This window comes from Oncorhynchus mykiss, chromosome 30 (assembly GCF_057628025.1).
Source record: "Oncorhynchus mykiss isolate SJ-2025 chromosome 30, ASM5762802v1, whole genome shotgun sequence".
Classification (NCBI taxonomy): domain Eukaryota; kingdom Metazoa; phylum Chordata; class Actinopteri; order Salmoniformes; family Salmonidae; genus Oncorhynchus; species Oncorhynchus mykiss.
Window position 1 is genome coordinate 19,196,621 of NC_143051.1, and position 18,474 is coordinate 19,215,094.

At 41.4% G+C, this 18,474-nt stretch overlaps 1 protein-coding gene across 1 annotated transcript in view; it reads left to right on the forward strand.

The window, feature by feature from the left end:
• Nucleotides 1–18,474, forward strand: part of trpn1 (transient receptor potential cation channel, subfamily N, member 1) — a 48,749-nt gene that overhangs the window by 15,053 nt on the left and 15,222 nt on the right. Inside the window, exons 13-24 of the mRNA XM_036971445.2 lie at nt 1,625–1,753; nt 2,084–2,212; nt 2,614–2,730; nt 2,929–3,027; nt 3,392–3,592; nt 3,965–4,063; nt 4,555–4,761; nt 8,257–8,358; nt 9,016–9,114; nt 9,227–9,376; nt 9,561–9,668; nt 17,959–18,156. Of these exons, the coding sequence (XP_036827340.1) occupies nt 1,625–1,753; nt 2,084–2,212; nt 2,614–2,730; nt 2,929–3,027; nt 3,392–3,592; nt 3,965–4,063; nt 4,555–4,761; nt 8,257–8,358; nt 9,016–9,114; nt 9,227–9,376; nt 9,561–9,668; nt 17,959–18,156 (1,638 nt within the window). The remainder of the gene's footprint in view (nt 1–1,624; nt 1,754–2,083; nt 2,213–2,613; nt 2,731–2,928; nt 3,028–3,391; nt 3,593–3,964; nt 4,064–4,554; nt 4,762–8,256; nt 8,359–9,015; nt 9,115–9,226; nt 9,377–9,560; nt 9,669–17,958; nt 18,157–18,474) is intronic.

An 18,474-nucleotide genomic window follows, 5' to 3' on the forward strand; every position in this document is an offset into this window, starting at 1 on the left:
ATTTCCCACTTTCAGTAGTCTAAAACACTTCCTTTTTGTGGTCATGTATGTGTTTTTTCATGTGGTTGTACTGTATGTACAGTGGCTTCGGAAAGTATTCAGACCCCTTTACCTTTTCCACATATTGTTATGTTACAGCCTTATTCTTAAATGGATTCAATCCACAAAAAATCCTCATCAATCTACACACAATACCCCATAATGACAAAGAGAAAACAGTTTTGGTTTGTTTGCAAATATAAAACAGAAATACCTTATTTACATAAGTATACAGACCCTGCTATGAGACTTGAAATTGAGCTCAGGTGCATCCTGTTTCCATTGATCATCCTTAAGATGTTTCCACAATGATTGGTGTCCACCTGAAAGGCACACACATGTCTATATAAGGTCCCAGTTGACAGTACATGTCAGAGCAAATACCAAGCCATGAGGTCAAAGGAATTGTCAGTAGAGCTCTGAGACAGGATTGTGTTGAGGCACAGATCTGGAGAAGGGTACCAAAAAATGTATTCAGCATTGAATGTCCCCAAGAGCACAGTGGCCTCCATCATTCTTAAATGTAAGAAATGTGGAACCACCAAGACTCTTCCTAGAGCTGACCACCCCACCAAACTGAGCAATCAGGGGAGAAGGGCCTTGGTCAGAGAGGTGACCAAGAACCCGATGGTCACTCTGACAGAGCTCCAGAGTTCCTCTGTGGAGATGGGAGAAACTTCCAGAAGAACAACCATCTCTGCAGCACTCCACCAATCAGGCCTTTATGGTAGGGTGGCCAGACGGAAGCCACTCCTCAGTAAAAGGCACATGACAGCTTGCCTGGAGTTTTCTAAAAGTCACCTAAAGACTCTCAGACCATGAGAAACAAGATTCTCTGGTCTGATGAAACCAAGATTGAACTCTTTGGCCATGTTTGCCAAGCACCACGTCTGGAAGAAACCTGGCACCATCCCCACGGTGAAGCATGGTGGGGGCAGCATCATGCTGTGGGGATGTTTTTCAGCGGCAAGGACTAGTCAGAATCGAGGCAAAGATGAACGGAGCAAAGTACAGAGAGATCCTTGATTAAAACCTGCTCCAGAGCACTCAGGACCTCAGACTGGGGCAAAGGTTCACCTTCCAACAGGAAGACAACGCAGGAGTGGCTTCAGGACAAGTCTCTGAATGTCCTTGAGTGGCCCAGCCAGAGCCCGGACTTGAACCCGATCGAACATCTCTGGAGAGACCTGAAAATAGCTGTGCAGCAATGCTGCCCATCCAACCTGACAGAGCTTGAGAGAATCTACAGAGAAGAATGGGAGAAACTCCCCAAATACAGGTGTGCCAAGCTTGTAGCGTCATACCCAAGAAGACCCAATGCTGTAATTGCTGCCAAAGATGCTTCAACAAAGTGCTGAGTAAAGGGTCTGAATACTTATGTAAATGTGATATTTCAGTTTTTTTATGGAGTATTGTATGTAGATTGGATGAGGGGGAAAAAACTATTTAATCAATTTTAGAATAAGGCTGTAACGTAACAAAATGTAGAAAGTCAAGGGGTCTGAATACTTTTCGAAGGCACCGTATGTGCATGCATGCATGTGTGTGTGTGTGTTGAAATATGTTTGTGTTTCTGTATTCATAGGCTGGAGAGAACCCTCTCCATGTCGCTGTGCGCCACTGTCATGCCCATGTGGTGGAGGATATTCTCACCTATCTGACCAGTGAGAGAAGCCGTGAGGAAGCCCAGTGCTGTGTGAGCCAGGGGAACAGGGTAAGAATAAGACTCATGATAATAATCAACATTTATGCCATTTCACAGACAAGAGACTTATAGTCATGCGTGCATAAATGTTCATATGGGTGGTTCCAGTGGGATTTTTAAAAAAGCGCCGTGCTCTACCGACTGAGCCACACAGGACCAGATGATGGGATAGAGGTTCTATTATAGAAATATTACTGTGATCACTGTTCTATTATAGAAATGTTTTTCCATTTTGCATTTTCCATTTCCATTTCACATGCAATTTGGCCAACTCCTCTTTGTATGTCACTTTATTTCTTGATTTTGATGTACCAGTTTTCTATTGTTGTGTGACTGCAGAAAGGGGAGACATCGTTGCACTTGGCTGCTGAGCTGCAGAAGGAGAGCGTCCACAGAGAAGGAGAAGACGTACACATTATCAAGATTCTGATGGAATATGACGCAGACATCACTGCCGCAACCAGAGAGGTATGGCACAAGGAACAGTCTGATATCATGAATTGTATCTTTGTATTTGTGTGTCAACAATAGCTATAGCATTTGATTAATTTGTCTACAAACACCCTATGCATTGTGCCGATAGTGTTAAACAACTTGGTGGGAATTGTAACATGGATCATGTTATGGAGGATCACTACAATATAATCCCAAAAAATGTCAAGTTTTCAAGATTATACTTTCAGTATAGAAGTTGATGTGTTTTGAGTGAATTATCCCTTTAAGCAATGCTGTACACTACAACAGATACAGTACAACACGTTCTGTTTGGTAGCTGAATAGTAGTTAGATGTTCTGGTGTTATGTTATTGAGGTGTACAGGTACATCTGTGTCTCATTCTGTTTCTCCCTGTTCTCGGCTGGTACTCTAGTCCTGTGAGACTCCCTTTCACTACTGTGCCAGAGTGGGCAACACTGACGTCCTACAGGAGATGCTCAACAGTGTTCCCTCCAGTCGCCTGCAGATGGCAGTCAACAAGCACTCCAAGGTACTGATAGAATTATGTTACTTGGGTGTTACTGGAGAGTTTCTCATTATATTTAAATATTGGTTTACTGCTGTAAAATAACTGGTACTGCTGTTAAATGGGTATTTTGTGGGTGAGTATAATTCCGAAGTGGCATGAACTGCCTTTTGGTTATGTGTTATTGTTTACTGAGAGGGCACTCTCTGTGGGCCCATACAGAACGGCTGGTCCCCGTTGTTATTGGCTTCTGAGAGAGGTCACACAGAGGTTGTTAGAATCCTGCTTCAGAACCACGCCAGGGTGGACGTCTTTGATGAGGTGAGGGCCCTGGAATGTTTCAGACTTTTCCATTGGCTAATTCAATATACTGTACCACAACGTAACTCTGTCTCTTAAACTCTGCCACTGCCTGCTGAGCTGTAAAACGTTCATTTTGTTGAGTCACTGCAATGTGGTCATCATGACTCAAGCAGGATAAAAGCCAAAGAAGATATGACATCGTCATGTCTGTGCTGCGTGCCCTAATGAACAAAACCCTGATGTATCCTACAGGACGCCAACCCAAATCTCCACTTACAAAACCAAAACTAGCGTTTGTTATGGGACAAGTTTACATAGTGCCTCCCTGTTTCGGTTTCTTCCGTTTGGAGCCTAATGAACACAACTCTGATGTATCTGACAGGACGGCAAGGCAGCTCTCCACTTGGCAGCAGAGCGGGGCCACGAGGACATTTCTGACATTCTGCTGTCCCATAAGGCCTTTGTGAACGCCAAGACGAAGCTGGGCCTCACTCCACTACACCTGGGGGCCCAGAACGGCTCTGCCAGCCTGGTCAGACAACTGGTGGAGACACACCTGGCCAGCATCGACGCTCTCTCCCTGGTCAGTGAGCTGAGCAATGACCCCTCAACTATGGAGGTCTTGAGAACATGTCCTTAGTCATAGGAAATAAAAGAGAACATTTGGTTGTTATTGGGGAAGATGTCATATATATTATCGTAGGCATCTGTGTGTAACCTTGTTTAACCTGATCTCACAAGCTCACATTCTGTTCTATTATATTGAAGTGAAACATAACGAGTCGAGTTTCACAAGGCTAATCTGTGTGCTCAGGGGAAGTAAAGTTATTATCGAACACCTAGCAAAGTCTCTTGCCATATCTTTCTCTTTCTTAAGAAACACTTTTATTTGTCCACTCCTGATCCATAAAGAGAAATAAGGTGTTCTGAACCTCTGTGTATGTTTGACCCCCAGACGAAGCAGACTCCTCTCCACCTCGCTGCCATCAGTGGACAGCTGGATGTGTGCAGCAGCCTGCTGCATCTCAGAGCAGACATCACTGCCACAGACATAGTGAGTCTGTTTCTCTGTCTGACACTGCCTTTGTCTGTGTGTGGCTGTCTGTGTCTATTTAAATATTGTCTGCGCTAAATTGTCAAATTAAAATGTAAATATTGCCTGAAGGAAATGTCTCTGTAGTCGTAACCTCGACAATCTCATTTTACATACAAAGTCCTGGTCTAATTTCTTCGTCATTTTACCTGTGCCTTTCCTATCAGCATGGCCAGATTCCCCCCTGGTTGCATTTAACTATCATTCATTCATCTATCCTAGCAGACGCACTTATCCAGAGCAATTAGGGTGCCTGACTCAAGGGCACATCGACAGATTTGCCACATAGTCAGCTCTGGGATTTGAACCAGCAACTTTTCAGTTATTGGCCCAACACGCTTAACCACTAGGCTTACCGGCCGCCTATCCCCCCATCCATACACCCATTCATTGGTTAATTCAGTTAGTCATCCATCCACCCTTCCATTCATTTATGTCTCTCTTGTCCCCAGCACGGCCAGACGCCCCTCCACCTGGCTGCAGAGAACGACCATTCTGAGGTGGTCAAGCTGTTCCTGAAGCACCGTCCAGAGCTGGCCACCCTGGCCAATGTGGAGGGGGCCACCTGCACCCATATCGCTGCGGCCAAGGGCAGCCTGGCCGTCATCAGGGAGCTGCTCAAGTTCAAACAGGGGGGAGTGACCACGCTGAGTAACAAGGTCAGAGGTCAGGGTTTAGGAGTCACAAGGAGTCAAGAAGTAGTGTTTCTCTGTGCTTGGCTGAAAATGTATCATGGAAACAGAACAATAGAGAATTACAATGTTATAGAATAACACAATCATTCCACAACAATGTCAGAGGGCAGGAGGGTTTTGCTAGTAGTGCTGCTCTGTTTTAATTTATTTTGAATTGTACCTTTATTTATACAGGTTTTTCTCCTTTTTCTCATTGAGATAACATCTATTTTCCAAGAGAGACCTGGTCCAATAGAAGGAGGGGGAACAACGTTTCAGACAAAACAACCTACATACACTAACACAACATTAAACAAAACTATAAACATATAGGACAACAAAAACATTTTATGTAAAAACCACGAAAGTCTTGACTAAAAACAGCTCCCCCTAAAACAATTACACTCTTCTATGATATATACATCGATCAAGTATTTAAACTCCACCAACGAAACTAGATCATCAAATTCTAAAGTGTTCAGGAGAGAATTCCAGGACCACAGAGCTAAGTAACTAAAACTATTTCTACCATGACCTGTTCTAATTTTTGGTACTGTCAGAAGCAAATCAGAATGGGACCGTAATTGATATTTATTTACCGACCTGACTAAAAAAGAACAGAGATAAAATGGCATTTTACCCAATTTTACCCACGCAAGGTCAATGACAACCAGCCAACAGCACTGTAGAGATCACAATGATGTGTTAGACATTTCTGATTTGTAATGAACCTGAGGGCTGCATGATACACTGAATCAAGTGTTCTCAGGGTAGTGGCTGAGGCCTGCATGTATATAACATCACTAAAATCTAAAACCGACAGTAATGTACATCGTACCAGCACCTTCCTGGCCTCAAAGAAAAACAAGCCTTATGCCGGTATTAAAAACCTATTTTCAGCTTGAGCTTACTTATAAAGTTCTTTACATGCTCAGCTTATCATTAACCCACATACCCAAATATTTGTGCACTTTAACTTGCTCCATAGTATATCCAGCCAATGTAGCAATGACATGGTTAGTAACATGCCTGGCATTTGAAAATATCATGCATTTTGTTTTACCTGAATTTAGAACCAGCTTTAAATCATACAGATTCTGTTGTATGATGTTAAATGCTCTTTGGGCATTTTCAAAAGCGAAAGATAAACTACTACCACTTGAATAAAGAACAGTATCTTCTGCATAAAAATGAACATCCGCTGTTTCAATAAGATCCCCAATGTTGTTGATATACAAAATGAACAACAGTGGGCCCAAAATAGAACCTTGCGGAACACCTGAGCACACCTCTATGGACTCAGATTTACAGCCATCTGCCATTACACATTGTGTACGATTTGATAGGTAATTTATAAACCAATCTAGAGCATGACCAGTAATTCCACAACATGTTGTTGTCTGAAATGGAACATAGTACTGTAACGGTGTATGAATTATAATATGAATGGCCTGGCTGGCCATAGAAAGGAAAGTGACAGAGAAAATATTCCCTTATTACTCCCTGTAACAGCAGCACATTGATCTGGTACTGGTACTCCCTGTAACAGCAGCACATTGATCTGGTACTCCCTGTAACAGCAGCACATTGATCTGGTACTCCCTGTAACAGCAGCACATTGATCTGGTACTCCCTGTAATAGCAGCACATTGATCTGGTACTCCCTGTAATAGCAGCACATTGATCTGGTACTCCCTGTAATAGCAGCACATTGATCAGGTACTCCCTGTAATAGCAGCACATTGATCTGGTACTCCCTGTAACAGCAGCACATTGATCTGGTACTCCCTGTAACAGCAGCACATTGATCTGGTACTCCCTGTAATAGCAGCACATTGATCTGGTACTCCCTGTAATAGCAGCACATTGATCTGGTACTCCCTGTAATAGCAGTACATTGATCTGGTACTCCCTGTAATAGCAGCACATTGATCTGGTACTCCCTGTAATAGCAGTACATTGATCTGGTACTCCCTGTAATAGCAGCACATTGATCTGGTACTGGTACTCCCTGTAATAGCAGCACATTGATCTGGTACTCCCTGTAATAGCAGCACATTGATCTGATACTCCCTGTAATAGCAGCACATTGATCTGGTACTCCCTGTAATAGCAGCACATTGATCAGGTACTCCCTGTAATAGCAGCACATTGATCAGGTACTCCCTGTAATGCAGCACATTGATCTGGTACTCCCTGTAATAGCAGTACATTGATCTGGTACTCCCTGTAATAGCAGTACATTGATCTGGTACTCCCTGTAATAGCAGTACATTGATCTGGTACTCCCTGTAATAGCAGCACATTGATCTGGTACTGGTACTCCCTGTAATAGCAGCACATTGATCTGGTACTCCCTGTAATAGCAGCACATTGATCTGGTACTCCCTGTAATAGCAGTACATTGATCTGGTACTCCCTGTAATAGCAGCACATTGATCTGGTACTGGTACTCCCTGTAATAGCAGCACATTGATCTGGTACTCCCTGTAATGCAGCACATTGATCTGGTACTCCCTGTAATAGCAGTACATTGATCTGGTACTCCCTGTAATAGCAGCACATTGATCTGGTACTGGTACTCCCTGTAATAGCAGCACATTGATCTGGTACTCCCTGTAATAGCAGCACATTGATCTGGTACTCCCTGTAATAGCAGCACATTGATCTGGTACTGGTACTCCCTGTAATAGCAGCACATTGATCTGGTACTCCCTGTAATAGCAGCACATTGATCTGGTACTCCCTGTAATAGCAGAACATTGATCTGGTACTCCCTGTAATAGCAGCACATTGATCTGGTACTCCCTGTAATAGCAGCACATTGATCTGGTACTCCCTGTAATAGCAGCACATTGATCTGGTACTCCCTGTAATAGCAGCACATGGATCTGGTACTCCCTGTAATAGCAGCACATTGATCTGGTACTCCCTGTAATAGCAGCACATTGATCAGGTACTCCCTGTAATAGCAGCACATTGATCTGGTACTCCCTGTAATAGCAGCACATTGATCAGGTACTCCCTGTAATAGCAGCACATTGATCTGGTACTCCCTGTAATAGCAGCACATTGATCTGGTACTCCCTGTAATAGCAGCACATTGATCAGGTACTCCCTGTAATAGCAGTACATTGATCTGGTACTGGTACTCCCTGTAATAGCAGCACATTGATCAGGTACTCCCTGTAATAGAAGCACATTGATCTGGTACTGGTACTCCCTGTTTATAGCTCTATTATTGTGTATTTTATTCCTCTTGTGTTACTATGTATATTTTTTTATTTTTTAAACTCTGCAATGTTGGGAAGGGCTCGTAAGTAAGAATTTCACCTTAAAGTCTACACCTGTTGTATTCGGCGCATGTGTCAATTATAATTTGATTTGATATGATTATCAAAGGGATAAGGGGTGATTGACAAGCTTAGTCACCAGCTTGACTTTTTTTTATCCATTCTGTCCACTTTCCTTCATCCCCAGACCAATGGCTCCTGTCCTCTGCACCTGGCGTCTGCTGGGGGACACACCGAGGTGGTGAAGGTCCTCCTGGAGGCTGGGGCGTCTGTAGCTGAAGAGGACGCAGTGAGTGATGGAGAGAACACAACCTCACCTGGGGGGGACTGACCAAAGACTGACTGCAGAATGACCAGAAATGATGCACTGTTACTGACTGTAGCTACATTTATTCAATTCAGTTTTAGGGTGTCATGCAAAACCCAGTCTACAGTAAAGAATAGCTCAACAGAGATTGATTCATTCAAAAGCAGCTCAGATCGATTCATTCAAAAGTAGCTCAGATCGATTCATTCAAAAGTAGCTCAGATCGATTCATTCAAAAGTAGCTCAGATCGATTCATTCAAAAGTAGCTCAGATCGATTCATTCAAAAGCAGCTCAGATCGATTCATTCAAAAGCAGCTCAGATCGATTCATTCAAAAGCAGCTCAGATCGATTCATTCAAAAGCAGCTCAGATCGATTCATTCAAAAGCAGCTCAGATCGATTCATTCAAAAGTAGCTCAGATCGATTCATTCAAAAGCAGCTCAGATCGATTCATTCAAAAGTAGCTCAGATCGATTCATTCAAAAGCAGCTCAGATCGATTCATTCAAAAGCAGCTCAGATCGATTCATTCAAAAGTAGCTCAGATCGATTCATTCAAAAGCAGCTCAGATCGATTCATTCAAAAGTAGCTCAGATCGATTCATTCAAAAGCTTATTAACTTTCTCATCTTCCCAGGAAGGGATGACAGCCATTCACTTGGCAGCCAAGAACGGTCACACACACATCATGGACGTGCTGAAGGGAAGCATCTCCTTTAAGATCACCAGCTCCAAGGTATCTGTCCCTACTCTTAAAACTAGAAAATGTTAACTAACTAACTATGTTAACTAGTTTTAAGTTAACTACTGTTTAGGTATGTTGATTTGATGTGTAACTATGATCCCAGACAGGGTTGACTGCGTTGCATGTAGCAGCCCGTTTTGGTCAGGTGGACTTTGTCTCAGAGATCCTTACCAAGGTGCCAGCCACCATGCGCAGTGACATCCCAAACAGCAACAGTAGGGAGGGAATACCAGTGCAGCAGCCCCCTTCAGAGGTAGGTAACATTATAGTACCCCACAACTCACTAATGACCAGAAAATCAACAGTCCTCCCCCATGAATAAAAGAGTCCTTCATAAAAAGTCCTTCATTGTGTGTGTGTGTGTGTGTGTGTGTGTGTGTGTGTGTGTGTGTGTGTGTGTGTGTGTGTGTGTGTGTGTGTGTGTGTGTGTGTTCCAGTCAGGATACACTCCCCTGCACCTGGCTGCCCAGTCTGGCCATGAGAGTGTGGTGAGATTGCTGCTCAATTCCCCTGGTGTACAGGCAGACAAAGTGACAGACATACAGGTAAGCTCTTTTCGTGTGTGTGCATGCGCGTAAGTGAATATGTGTGCATATAGCAATGTGCATGCCCCGCCCACCTGAGGATCTGTCTTTTTCAGGCATCAATTTCCAGTGTTTGATGGGTGCACTAATCCACTAACCTTTTACTGCAGTGGGCTAAATCAGGGTCACACAGAGTGTTTCTTGGTAGTCTTAAACAAATCTACTTTGAAACAAAAGTTTACACCTCACACACATGATTATAGGCTTAAAAAGTATATATACATATAGAGCTGAAATATACACAACTTTTAGTTTGCATCCCAATATTACTCTTTATGTAAATCACAGAAAACTCAAATATAGGATTTTCTGGAGAGAAAAAAAGATAAGAAAAGTATTTTAATTAAATTATGAAAAATATTAATAACATTCCTCCATGAGGCCACTAGAGGGCAATTTGGTCATTTGACTGCAAGACTGGGCATCTCGTTGGATTGATTGCTTTCCTTTTACTCTTCATACCGTTGCCTGTCGTTTTTCCCGTTAACGTTACGACCGCAGAAATGTTTGTAATAACTTGTCAAAAACACTCTGGTAATGGCTGAAATGGGCTCAATGGAATACATTGTCTTTCTGTTGCATCTATAAGAATCCAGAATCCCAAGAATCCAATAATCCCATATGGGATTTAATGCATCATCTCGGCACTTACATCAGAAGAAAGAGAAGAATTGTGGAATTCATTTTTTGTGGAATTGAAAAAAGTAATAATTTCATACAGTTGAAATGTTTACAAATTAGATGCACTAAAATGAAAGTAACTTCCAAAAATGAACACTTGGATTATAGTGATATTATGTCTGATCTCACAAACAATGTAAAGTATGTATAGGTGTAATCTAGAGCCAAGCCTGTTGATTTTTAATCTGAGGGTATCCTATTGACACACTTGTTGCAACAGAACGTGACAACAACAGTAATGAATTAATGAGGCAGTCTAGACAGCTCAGATGAGTACAGGTAGACCTAGACAGAGCAGGTGAGTACAGGTAGACCTAGACAGAGCAGGTGAGCACAGGTAGACCTAGACAGAGCAGGTGAGTACAGGTAGACCTAGACAGAGCAGGTGAGCACAGGTAGACCTAGACAGAGTGAGTACAGGTAGACCTAGACAGAGCAGGTGAGTACAGGTAGACCTAGACAGAGCAGGTGAGTACAGGTAGACCTAGACAGAGCAGGTGAGCACAGGTAGACCTAGACAGAGCAGGTGAGCACAGGTAGACCTAGACAGAGTGAGTACAGGTAGACCTAGACAGAGCAGGTGAGTACAGGTAGACCTAGACAGAGTGAGTACAGGTAGACCTAGACAGAGCAGGTGAGTACAGGTAGACCTAGACAGAGCAGGTGAGTACAGGTAGACCTAGACAGAGCAGGTGAGTACAGGTAGACCTAGACAGAGCAGGTGAGTACAGGTAGACCTAGACAGAGCAGGTGAGTACAGGTAGACCTAGACAGAGCAGGTGAGTACAGGTAGACCTAGACAGAGCAGGTGAGTACAGGTAGACCTAGACAGAACAGGTGAGTACAGGTAGACCTAGACAGAGAAGTTTTTAAAAACCTTTTAACAATTGTGATGGCTTCCTGAGTGGGGCAGTGGTCTAAGGCACTGCATCACAGTGCTAGCTGTGCCACTAGAGATTCTGGGCTCGAGTCCAGCCTCTGTCACAGCTGACTGTGACCGGGAGACCCATGGGGCGGAGCATAATTGGCCTAGTGTCGTCCGGGTTGTGGGAGTGCTTGAACGGCAGGGATGTCCTTGTCCCATCACACACTAGTAACTCCTGTGGTGGGCCGGGCGCAGTGCACGCTGACATGGTTGCCAGGTGCACGGTGTTTCCTCTGACACATTGTTTTTCTGGTATTCCTGAGGACGCATCCAATTATCCAGAGGGTGCCATCAGAGAATTCATGAAATCTGCATTGAAACTTCCTGTAGAGACTGTAAACAAGGTGGCTTTCCACCGAGTACACAGACTTGGAGCTCGGAGCTACAAGACAGAGAATTCTGAGAATCCCCGACCGATCATTGCAAAATTTGAACACTACCAACAAAAGGAGCTGATCAAAAGCAGGGGAAGGGAGCTTAAAGGGACCAAATTCGGTCTCAATGACCAATTTCCAAAGGAGATAAACAAACTGTATCCGGTACAAAGACAACAAAGGATGGATGGTAGGCGTGCCTTTAACATTGTGGACAAAGTCTTTATAGATGGACAGCTATTCCGAGACAGCTCCATAACACTGTGGCTGTACTAAATTCTACAGAGACTTCAGATTATGAAAAAAAAGAAGGTATGCGAACTGTTTAAAATATTGAAACATTATTAAGTGGATATGAACACACACATACTCAACTGCATGCTTGCTTACACATACAGACTTATACATACACACACACCTGATCTTGCTCTCTTCTCTCACTCTCTCTTTCTCTCTTTTCTCTTCTCTTCTCTCCCTCTCTCTCTATTGTCGATAACTGTTTTATAATTTAATGTGTTTATTGTTTGTCTATCTTTTTTATGTATTTGTCTTCAAGTTTATATATGCTTACGACAAGCAAGGGGAAGATATCAAAATAGGGGCATTGAAGAATAATAACAAATTGTACGGAATACATTTGTACTGTAGTGAAGCCGTCTCTTGAGTAATGCAAGGTCTCTTTCATGATCATGTGAAACGTTAATTGCTATGGAAATGCTAGGATATGTAATTATGGTAATTATGATGCAACTATGATGGTGATACGATATGGATTACAATTATGAATATTAATTACTCTCATTAAATCATATCCAATATCGTACACATCAACCTACTCAGATTTGTTACACACATAATTTGTCTCAATTTTCTAACATTGGCTCACAGGCAAACAGGCAAGGGAATAAAAAAAATATTGCTAGAACCTATTTCTTGAATTCTAAATATCAGACATTTGAAAGCTCTAGTTTTGACCTTAATAATACCTCTAATGGCAATAACTTTACAAGCACTAATTATGGTCAATTTAGCCTGATAATGGTATCTAGTTATGGTAAGGGGTGAAATAAGTATAGCTAGTTATAATTGTAACGGTTTGGCAGATTATATTATAATTATTTAGATGGCTAAAAGAAAAGGAATAATTTGGTGGTGAAATAATTTTCTGTCATGGACAAAGGAACTCAAAGGGTGTGATGATATTAATTAACAAAAATGTCGATCTGAATGTGCAAATAATCAGGAATGAATCGCAAGGAAGGTGGATCCTTTTGAATATGAAAGTGGACGAAAAAGAGATTTGGCTCATTAATCTATATGTTCCAAATCAGGATTATCCACACTTCTTCAAAAACATTTATACCAATTTATTGAACTTACATCCAACAAATGATCTAATCATTATGGTAGGAGACTATAACACAGTGTTAAGTACCTCAATGGACCGTAAAGGTAATCACTCTACAAACTATCATCACCGTGCCCTTAAGGAAATCACAAATATTATGGACACATTAGAAATAGTGGATATTTGGAGACTATAAAACCCCGACCTAGTGAGATATACATGGAGGGGACTTAATCAAGCTAGTCGTCTTGACTACTTTCTTGTATCTTGTATCTTGTATCTCTTGCATCAAAGGTTTAAAAAGTTATAATAGGAGACAGAATGCAATCGGATCATCATCTAATTGGCCTTCACATAACTCTTATAGATTTTCCACGTGGACGGGGATATTGAAATGTAATCAAAGTTTACTGGAGGACAACTTATTTTTAACTAAGACAAAATCATTTATAACTGAATTTTTCCAGTATAATATAGGTTCAGGAAATCCCCTTATTGTTTGGGATACCTTTAAATGTACATTCAGGGGTTATTCAATTCAATATTCATCAATAATAATAATAATAATAATAAAAAAGCAGTTTCTGGCTAAAGAAACAAGACTAACAAGGGAAATCCATGAACTAATAGTACAGGTAGATAGCAATGAAAATACTACAGAGATACAAAATAAGTTAGAGGTAAAACTAAGAACATATGGAGAAAAATGCACACAATTCTTCCTGAATCTCCAATACAGGAACGCTAACAATAAGAATTTGCAGAAACTCGTTACTGAAGACAGAGTCATCTATGATTCTCCGAATGATATTTTAAAAGAGGAAGCTAATTATTTTAGGCAGATGTTCTCTTTTCCATCTCATCCTCTCCCACTGAATGAAGATTACGGTAAGAAATTCTTTCCAAATAATATTAAAAAAATGGAAAATTAACAAATGTACAGAAAGATCAATGCGAAGGCCAAATTACAGAGGAAGAACCTTTTGAGGCTATTAAATCCTTTCAGTCTGGGAAAACCCCAGGGCTTGATGGCATACCGGTAGAGGTATATCAAGTATTTTTTGATATACCTAAAGCTCCATTGTTAGATTGTTTTAACTACTCCTATAGAAACGGTAGTCTGTCACATACTCAGCAGGAAGGTCTGATTTTTCTATTATTAAAGCAAGACCCAGATGGCAAATATAAAGACCCGGTCTATCTAAAAAAAACTGGAGGCCCCTTACACTTCAATGTTGTAATGCTAGCATTACATACTAGCAAAATGCATAGCACTCAGAATTAAAAGGGTTTTACCAGGTATTATTCATCCTGATCAGACAGTTTTTTTACATGGACTATACATTGGAGATAATATACGACAAATACTAGAAATAATAGAACATCATGAAACATATACGAAGCCAGGAATGGTATTTATTGCGGATTTTGAAAAGGCATTTATAAAGTAAGACTGGATTTTATTTATAAATGCCTGGATTTTTTAAATTTTGGTAATTCTCTTATAAAATGGGTAAAAATAATGTATAGCAACCCCAGATGTAAAAACGGCTACTTCTCAGAGAGTTTTGAATTGTCAAGAGGCGTTAAACAAGGGTGTCCGCTGTCACCATATCTATTCGTTATGGACATCGAAATGCTAGCTATTAAAATCAGATCCAATAACAACATTAGAGGATTAGAAATCCAAGGCTTAATAACAAAGGTGTCCATGTATGCCGATGACTCAAGTTTTAAGTTAAGTCCGCAAGCTAGATCCCTGCAATGTCTCATTAAAGATCTAGATAACTTTTCTGTACTCTCTGGACTAAAACCTAATTATGATAAGTGTACAATATTACGTATTGGATCCTTAAAAAATAAAACTTTTACATTACCTTGCAGCTTACCTATAAAATGGGATGATGGTGAAGTAGACATACTCGGTATTCATATCACAAAAGATATAAATAAGCTCTCCACAATGAATTTCAATAGAAAACATGTACAAATAGACAAGATCCTGCAACCATGGAGCGGTAAATACCTGTCTATTTATGGAAAAATTGCCCTGATTAACTCCTTAGTCAGATCTCAGTTTATTCACTTACTTATGGCGCTGCCTACTCCTGATGATTAGTTTTTCAAATCATATGAGCAAAAAATATTTAGCTTTATCTCGGACGCTAAACCAGACAAAATAAAAATGAGCTTATCTATATAATGAATATGAATTGGGTGTGTTGAGATTATTAAATATAAAAGCACTAAACCACTCTCTAAAAGCTTCACTCATTCAAAAGTTTTATTTGAACCCTAAATGGTTCTCAAGTAGATTAATAAGAAAAGTTCATCCATTGTTTAAAATGGCATTTTTGCCTTTGTGCAGATTGCCATGTCTCATTTTCGATTAATTGAAAATGATACTTTTTTCCAAGTATCTGTCTTTTTCAAACAAGCATTGCAGAGCTGGCTACAATTTCAATTCCATCCCCCTGAAAAGATAGAACAAATATTATGGCTGAACTCAAATGTACTGGTTGATAAAATACCTATATTTATGGGAAAGATGTTTGAAAAGGGTATTTTGTTCTTAAATGATACTGTAAATTGTAATGGTAGAGTTATGTTCTTCATGGAGTTATCAGAATTGTACGGGAAGGTCTGCTCAATCCAAGAGTTCAACCAATTGTTTACAGCAGGTGGCAGCGGGAAGAGGTAGGGAACTGGTCTGTCTGCCCAATATAAAAGATCAAAACTGGGTAGGAATAAAAATAGCATAAATAGGAAAGTATACCAGTTTCATTTGAGGACCAGGATGTTGACAACTGTGCCATACAGGATTGCAAAAGAGTTGGGAAGAGATTTTTGCAATCAGTAAATTCTATTCGATTAGATAGATTGAAATTGTACGTTAAACATCATAGCATAGTTGAAAGATATGTGTTGCGTAGAAACACGAAGTGGGTTGCCAGCAGAGATAGATGGGATGGGCTGAGGGAAGCTGAGGGTTGGTATGTGGAATTGGAGACAAGTGGGAGTGGAGTTGCTGTGAGAGAGAGAATGATGGCATGGACTGAGGGAAGCTGAGGGTTGGTATGTGGAATTGGAGACAAGTGGGAGTGGAGTTGCTGTGTGAGAGAGAGAATGATGGTCAAAAGATAAAGGGCAAAAAAGTCTAAATAAAACATAATAAAAGTACATTTGAATGACACTAAGTGGCAGCGTTTTTACAACTAATGCCAGTTTGCCTGAGGCTGATGCTGTGCAGGTGTTTGTACACATGCATATACACACACTCTCATTCAAATAAACACATACAAGAACACACACATACATGTAATAGTGCCAGACATGCACACAAACATATAAAGTAGGCATTGCTGTTATGATTTCAGTTGTCCTTGATGTCCTTTGTTTTAAATGTATTATTTTGTTTTATCTTGGTTGTTGGTGCATTGGGGGGTTCTTGGGGGTGGGGAATGGAATGGAATGTATTTTATCTTATTTTTATTTATTTTTCTTCCGGGGTGGGGGGGCTGTGGTAGGGGTCACGAATGGTTGAGGGACAGCTATTGGGGAACTGTAGGGGGATATTGGAGGGTTCGGGTTTCACAAGATTATGATCATGAAAAAGGAAATTGTGACATATATTTTATATCACTATCAAGCACACACACCCTCATACATAAGGATGGCTCTGTTGCGGAAAGACTGATACATGTTTGATAGTGTCTTGATGCTGTATTGTTTGTCCATCATGTTCTAATACTTTAATGTTACCCCTTCCTTGTGTTTTTTGTAACAAATAAAAAATAAAAGAGAAAAAATCATTTAAAAAAAACCCGATGGCCACTCTGACAAAGCTCCAGAGTTCCTCTGTGGAGATGGGAGAACCTCCCAGAAGGACAACCGTCTCTATCAGGCCTTTATGGTAGAGTGGCCAGACGGAAGCCACTCCTCAGTAAAAGGCACATGACAGCCCGCTTGGAGTTTGCCAAAACCTAAAGGTACCTAAAGGACTCTTAGACCATGAGAAACAAGATTCTCTGGTCTGATGAAACTGAGATTGAATTATTTGGCCTTAATGCCAAGTGTCATGTCTGGAGGAAACCTGGCACCATCCCTACGGTGAAGCATAAGCATGGCAGCATCATGCTGTGGGGATGTTTTTCAGCGAGAGGGACTGGGAGACTAGTCAGGATCGAGGGAAAAATGAACGGAGCAAAGTACAGAGAGATCCTTGATGAAAACCTGCTCCCGGGCACTCAGGACGTCAGACTGGGGCTAAGGTTCACCTTCCAACAGGACAACGACCCTAAGCACACAGCCAAGCCAACGCAGGAGCGGCTTCAGAACAAGTCTCTGAATGTCCTTGAGTGTCCAGCCAGAGCCTGGACTTGAACCCGATTGAACATCTCTGGAGAGACCTGAAAATAGCTGTGCAGTGACGCTCCCCATCCAACCTCATAGAGCTTGAGAAGATCTGCAAAGAAGAATGAAAGAAACTCCCCAAATACAGGTGTGCCAAGCTTGTAGCGTCATACCCAAGAAGACTTGAGGCTGTAATTGCTGCCAAAGGTGCAGGTCTGAATACTTATGTAAATGTGATATTTCCGTTTCTTATGTTTAATAAATTAGCAAAAAAAATTATGTTTTTGTTTTGTCATTATGGGGTATTGTGTGTAGATTGATGAGGAATAAAAACAATGTAATCCAATTTAGAATAAGGCTGTAACGTAACAAAATGTGGAAAAAATCAAGGGGTCTGTATTCTTTCTGAATGCATTTTACATGAGTGTATGCATTTGTGCAAGGGTTTATGTGTAAATGTTTGTGTTCATGTGCACGTTTTGCAAGCTTGTGTGTGAGCATATGTGTATGGTATATATTTGTGGGGATCTGTCAGACTGACCGTCCTCCTGTCCCTCCCCTTCTCCTCAGGGCTCCACCCCCCTTCACCTGGCGGCCCAGAGTGGTCACATGTCTGTGGTGGGGCTGCTGCTGAGCCGCTCCAGCTCTCTGCTGCACCTGAGGGACAAGCAGGGCCGCACCTGTCTGCACCTGGCCTCCGCCAGCGGCCACGTGGCCATGGTCAGAGTGCTGCTGGGCCAGGGGGCCGAGATCAACCACACCGAAGAGGTGAGACTGACCTGGAGATGGGAGATGTTATGTGGAGAATTTGTGGATGTTATGGAAACATTATGGAGAGAGTATGAGGATGTAAGGAGATGTAATGGAAACATTATGGGGAAAGTATGGGGATGTTAGGGAAACATTATGGGGAGAGTATGGGGATGTTATGGAAACATTATGGGGAGAGTATGAGGATGTAAGGAGATGTAATGGAAACATTATGGGGAAAGTATGGGGATGTTAGGGAAACATTATGGGGAAAGTATGGGGATGTTAGGGAAACATTATGGGGAAAGTATGGGGATGTTATGAGGATGTAAGGAC